The 6,146-nt window shown below is 40.7% G+C and overlaps 1 protein-coding gene across 1 annotated transcript; it reads right to left on the bottom strand.

The window, feature by feature from the left end:
* Positions 1 to 1,806: 1,806 nt before the first annotated feature.
* On the bottom strand, positions 1,807 to 5,886 carry LOC128995489 (uncharacterized protein K02A2.6-like). Its single transcript, XM_054420507.1, has one exon. It carries the CDS (start codon positions 5,884 to 5,886, stop codon positions 1,807 to 1,809), a length of 4,080 nt encoding a protein of 1,359 aa, XP_054276482.1.
* Between the last annotated feature and the right edge of the window lie 260 nt (positions 5,887 to 6,146).

Here is a 6,146-nt window from a genome sequence, read left to right as displayed (position 1 = left end):
TCCCATAAGTAAGTAAAACTTTAGAAATAAGTTTATTGGTTTTTTATTTTCTAGGCGAACAAACATGTGCTTGAGAGAGATCTATAGATTCTCTCGAAAAATAAACTGCCCCTTACTTCTAACTATAATAAAAAACATATATCTAGTTTAAAACAGTATTAAATATTTCAACGAATGTTTTAGAATAAAATAATTTCTTTGTATTTGCACCTAATTGTCTTTGATAGTTGACATTGTTTGATGTACATTTTAATTCCTCCCCCTATACGGAGAAATTAAGTATATGGAGAAAAGTATTATTTTCATCAACATTTTCGAGTTTGAGCGGATATATCTGTTTTGGCCCCCCCTGAACCCAACAAAGTGGTTTTCAAAGTGATGTCTTTCTGTGTGTGTGCGTGTATGTGTGGATGTCAGACCACACGTAGCCATATTTTGATGAAACTTGGTGTGTAGATACCAATCCATGGTATCTCCAGGTTTTTGTCATATTTTGAAACTTTTATTTTAATGGGGATTTTCCCACAAAACCTACAAAACGTAAAAAATTGATTTTTTTTAATTACCCTAGAAATGATCTTGATAAAAATGTAGTTTTGCTATAGTTCTTTGCATGCTGAACAATATTGTACAACTCAATTTGCTGTACAAATTAAGATTTAAAAGTTATTGTAGCTTATGTTCATAAAAACCCATAAATAAAGTTGAAATTTAAAAAACAAATCGGTTTTGATTAAAATTGGCCTGTTAGTGTCCCTAAGCAAAATATTGCAACCCCCAATCGCTGTAAGAATTACGTTTCAAAAGTTATTGCAACTTTTGTGATTTGCCCTATAAAATATCATAGTTACTCCCACCGATGGCATAGACAGCAATAAGTAGCTTTCGGCCTCCAATATACGAGTGTAAAACGGCTAAAAACATTTAAGTGTAGTGAAAACTACCTATGTTACAAAACTGAAATAGTTTTCATTTAACCTCTCAAAACGACTTCCAACTCGTTTCCAATTTAATATGCTAATGAAACAAGCAGCTGTTTATAATTTTATAGTAAGTGATTAAATCGTTTAGTTTATTACGATTGTGTTTGAGAACATTATAGGCTACTATCGATAAGTCGAACTATTTACAATAAGGCAACAATTGACTACAATCTAAACATGCAATTTTGTTTACAATCGAAATTTTAAACTGACATGACGATAGCTGATTTTTACTCCCTAGGGACTAAAAACGCTTTTTACTAAACCTTCGACTATACTACTTTAGACCCGCAAAGCATGCTTTAAAAACGGCTGGTTTTGTTAAAATGTGCCTACAATTTTATTTTGAATCTCACATTTTGTTGTTGACACAGGTGCTGGGCCGTGACAATTGTTTGGCCAGCCTATCGCTCACAATGAGTATTTCCACCAGTTTTACTAGGTATCAATATTTCTAATTTCTGTATTCAACAGAAAAATTACTGTCGTAACCTAACCGTTACGTTAGAACACAAGAAAAGTGGACAGTAATTATAGAACCACTTACGATCGCTGTTGGACATAGAAGCAGGAGCCGTGACGAATCATCCCACTTCAGGGCTCAGTGCACAGTGCAGCCACCCCGCAAAACATAATAACTCTTCCGTTACTAATAATTATGACTGTTCATATATGAAACTATAATGACTTCTACTACACTCGTCTTCCCCATAAAAAAAGTCAATATCATAAATTCAAAATTAACTCAACTTTCAAAATAAAATAAATTCACTTTCAATAAAATGCAACCAAAATTTCTTCTTCCCATTATTCATTAATAATTTTACAAGTCCAGCCTGTGAGGCTTTCGCACAGTCCGTGCAGACTTCCTCAGCGAGGGTGGTGGGCTGCACTGTGCTAGCGGCGACGCAGGAGTTGGCTGAGGCTGGGCTTGCCCTAGGCTCTCCCTGGGACTGGTAGTAGGCCTAGGTACAGGTGACATCATCATGGGACTAGTTGGTCGATCCTCCGGCGGGGGTGAATCCTTGGGTACTTGGGGTGATACAACGGGATCCTTGGGTGATACAAAAATCTCCTCCTCTTCTGCATACCGAGCTCTCAAGTGATCCGCATGACAAAATCGGGGTTTTCCACCAATAACACTCACCAGATAGGTGACCGGACTTCTCTTTAGAATTATTTTGCCAGGAACCCAAGATATCTTTTCATTTCGGACAGTTTTGACATAGACTGCCTGACCTTCTGAGAAAAATCTACTTCTTCCCCTAAGCCTATCAGCTGCATCTTTTTGTTCCCTGTGTTTTTGATCAATGGATGACTGGAGATTGGGTTTTAACATAACCAACTGAGTACGAGGCTTCCAAGACAGGAACATTTCTGCAGGGGTTAAGCCAGTAACTGTATTTGGAGTGTTGCGGTATGCAAACAAGAAATTATCCAATTTCATTTGAAGAGTGGTACGCTGAGAACGCTGATGTTCCTCAATCACTTGACGCAAAAGGTTTTTCTTGACCTCCTGAACACTTCTCTCCGCAGATCCATTTGAAGCCGCATGATACGGGGGAGTTAATGTGAACTTCACATTGTTGTTATGCAAAAAGGTTTTGAACTCTTGACTAGTAAAAGATCTTCCGTTGTCCGACACCAGTTCGACAGGCAATCCATAAGATGAAAACAAGGTACGGAGTTTCTCAATAACCTTGGAAGAATTCATGGAACTCATGATAAATACCTCTAACCATTTAGAGTATGTGTCAATCAAAACTAAAAGTTGCTGTCTCGACTCTGGATCCTCCGCAAAGTCAATGTGTATCCTCTGCCATCGGGTTGATGTTGTAGGCCATTGCTGCAACGGTACTTTAGGTACCGAATTCCTAGTTAACTGACAAGCAGAACAAGCAGCCACTACATCCTCAATCGACTTTTCCATGCCTGGCCACCAGACATAACTTCTCGCCAGCATCTTCATGCGCGTAACTCCCGGGTGTTGATCATGCAACATTTGAAGCACAGATGAATACAGTTTCTTTGGAATCACTACACGAGAACCCCACAGCAAACAACCTTGTTCCACGGACAACTCGTCCTTCTTCCTTAGAAAAATAGCTAGTTCCGGCTCAACCGAGCTCGTCCAGCCGTACATCACAAAATCTCGGACCTTCGAAAGAATCGGATCCTTATCCGTCATTTTACCTATATGCAAGGCAGTAATAGGTGCAATGTCCTTGACAACACAGAAATTGTTCATCACTTCTGTACACATATCTACATGTGAAACAAAATTAGCATCCAGCTCTATAGGTTCCGCTTCTGCTAAGGGTAACCTAGACAACGCATCAGCGTGAGGGACATCCACTCCCTTCCGGTACCTAACCTCCAAATCATATGCTGATAGAATCAAGGCCCATCTCTGCAGCCTAGCTGCCGCCATACTCGGAACGCCCTTTTTAGAGCCAAAAATAGCCGTCAACGGCTGATGATCAGTCTGTAGAATACAGTGTCTTCCATATATATACTTATGAAACTTTTTGACTCCAAAGATCAAAGCCAGAGCCTCCCGATGTAACTGAGAATAATTCCGTTCACTGGAACTTAGCGTTTTCGATGCGAAGGCAATTGGCCTTTCCTGACCATCGATAAGATGAGATAGAACAGCAGCCACCCCTCTGGGACTCGCATCACACGTCAGAACTATGGGCTTTTTAACATCATAGTGAACTAACAAACTTGAGTCCAACACCCATGATTTACTCTCCTGAAAAGTCTTAGAACACACCTCCGACCACACCCATGGATGATCCTTATGTAATAAGTCATAAAAACAGCTTATTCTAGCAGACAGGTTAGGTATAAATGCATGATAATAATTTATTAGACCAATATAGGCTCGTAACTCTTCCTTAGTACTAGGCTCAGGCGCTTTACGCAGCGCAGTTAACAAACTTTCTTGTGGACGGAGACCATCTCGAGTAATCACATGTCCTAAATACTCTATTGAAGATTGCAAAAACTTACACTTTTGTTGGTTTACTCGAACACCAAACTCATCAAGGCGTTGCAGCACTTGCGCCAGACGGGCGAGCCCCTCTTCCTTAGAGCGAGCCGCTACTAAGACGTCATCTAAGTACGCCACCGTTCCTGGAAGACCTGTTAAAATTTGGTCGATGGCTGACTGAAAAATTGCAGGAGCTGAAGACAAACCATATGGTAGCCTTTTTAAACGATACAGACCCTTATGGGTAGCTAGGGTCAACAGATGTTGCGATTCATCCGCTACCGCCAATTGCTGATACGCATTTGAAAGATCAAGGCAGCTAAATACTGAGCAACCGCCTAGAGTTGCAAAAATATCTTGAGCCTGAGGAAGCGGATAATGTTCCATTTCAATACACTGATTAAGAGTAATCTTATAATCGGCACAAAGCCTAACACCATTAGGCTTAGGGACAACCACAAGTGGAGTGCTCCACTGTGAATTAGTAACTCTGTACGCAACATCCTCTTGAACCATGCGGTCCAACTCACTCTCAACTTTCTCCCTTAACGCAAAAGGCACTGGTCTCGCCTTACAAAACTTAGGGACTGTCCCCTCCTTTAAGACAATATGAGCCTTAACACCCTTAATTTCGCCCGTTCCAGGCTGAAAAACTGACTTAAATTTACTCTTCAATTTAGCAATGTCCAATTCAGAACTGTGATCCACAGTGGCTTTACATGAAAACACATTTTGCCAATCTAACCTCAACTGGCCTAACCAGTTTCGCCCCAACAGAATCGGCTGACTCTTACTTTCTAAACTAACTACTGTCAAAGGCAAACTCGCCTGCTGATTATTATATTTAACATTGACATTCACTTGTCCCAGAACAGGTACATCATGACCTGAATAAGTAGTAAGTTTCACATTTGCTGGCCTAAGTTTGAGGTTAGAAAATTTTTCATAAAATATCTCAGAAGGACATATAGTCAAGGCACTGCCTGTATCTAGAATCATTTCTAAATATACATCATTAGCCACTAGGCCTACCTTATAGCCGTTGTCTGATCCTGATTTAAGGTTGTACAGACCTATCTCTGCCATTGGAACTTCTAGGCCTAGGCCTACCTCTTCCTCCACTTGATGGACCCCCATCCTAGGTGTCGACTTTTTACCATGGAAACTAGAAGATTTCTTGGCTTTACACACTTTCTTGAGATGTCCTACTCTCTGACAACCGTGACACTTGTAACTGGCGAACGCACACGCACTAGGCCAATGACCAGCAGAACCACACCTCCAACAAGAGTTTCTAGAATTTTGATTTTCACTACTCCTATTCACGAAAGTTTTAGGCCTATTTTGACTTTTCACATTGATTTTCGCAATGTCCCCACGAGGTTGCACAAATAGGCTTGACTGCGATTCGGCCTGTTCCAGCCTGAGCGCTGACGCATAAGCTTCGTCAAAGTCCAATTCCTCCGACAACAATTTCTGCCGGATAGTTTCATTAGAAATGCCGGAAATCACTTTGTCCCTCAAAGCGTCTTTCAAAAAGGTACCAAATTTGCACGAACTAGCCAAATGTTTTATTGAAACCACAAACTCCGCTATGCTTTCGCCCGGCTTTTGCACACGAGAGTAGAATACATATCGCTCCGCCACAACCAACTTCTTGGGCGAATAATGTAATTTCAACAACGCTGCAAGTTCATCATAGGTCTTAGAATCTACCTCTACCGGTGATAATAAATCGGATAGGACCGATAAAACCCTGGGACCAATAACTGTAATTAAAACCGACACCTCGTTCTCCTTCTTGACATTGTTCGCTTTGAAAAAATGTTTCAGGCGCAACAAATAGGGCACAATGTCCTCCTCACTTGGATTAAATTCAGAAATCCTGCCAACACTAATACTCGCCATTTTTAATCATCTCAACTATAATACGCACTAAAACAACAACTGTTATCGCGTACTACCCTAACTATGATAAAAAGGTTTATTACCGACTGCGCCAAAATGTCGTAACCTAACCGTTACGTTAGAACACAAGAAAAGTGGACAGTAATTATAGAACCACTTACGATCGCTGTTGGACATAGAAGCAGGAGCCGTGACGAATCATCCCACTTCAGGGCTCAGTGCACAGTGCAGCCACCCCGCAAAACATAATAACTCTTCCG

Source organism: Macrosteles quadrilineatus, unplaced genomic scaffold (assembly GCF_028750875.1).
Source record: "Macrosteles quadrilineatus isolate MER2022 unplaced genomic scaffold, UCM_ALF_1.0 Scaffold_5__1_contigs__length_97177068, whole genome shotgun sequence".
In the NCBI taxonomy this organism is placed as follows: Eukaryota; Metazoa; Arthropoda; class Insecta; order Hemiptera; family Cicadellidae; genus Macrosteles; species Macrosteles quadrilineatus.
Note: the sequence above shows the minus strand (reverse complement) of the source record. Positions and strands in the feature narration are given on the sequence as shown.

Bases quoted from the DNA above. Each gene is read 5' to 3' on its own strand.
- LOC128995489 (XM_054420507.1), bottom strand. From the start codon at position 5,886: ATGGCGAGTATTAGTGTTGGCAGGATTTCTGAATTTAATCCAAGTGAG.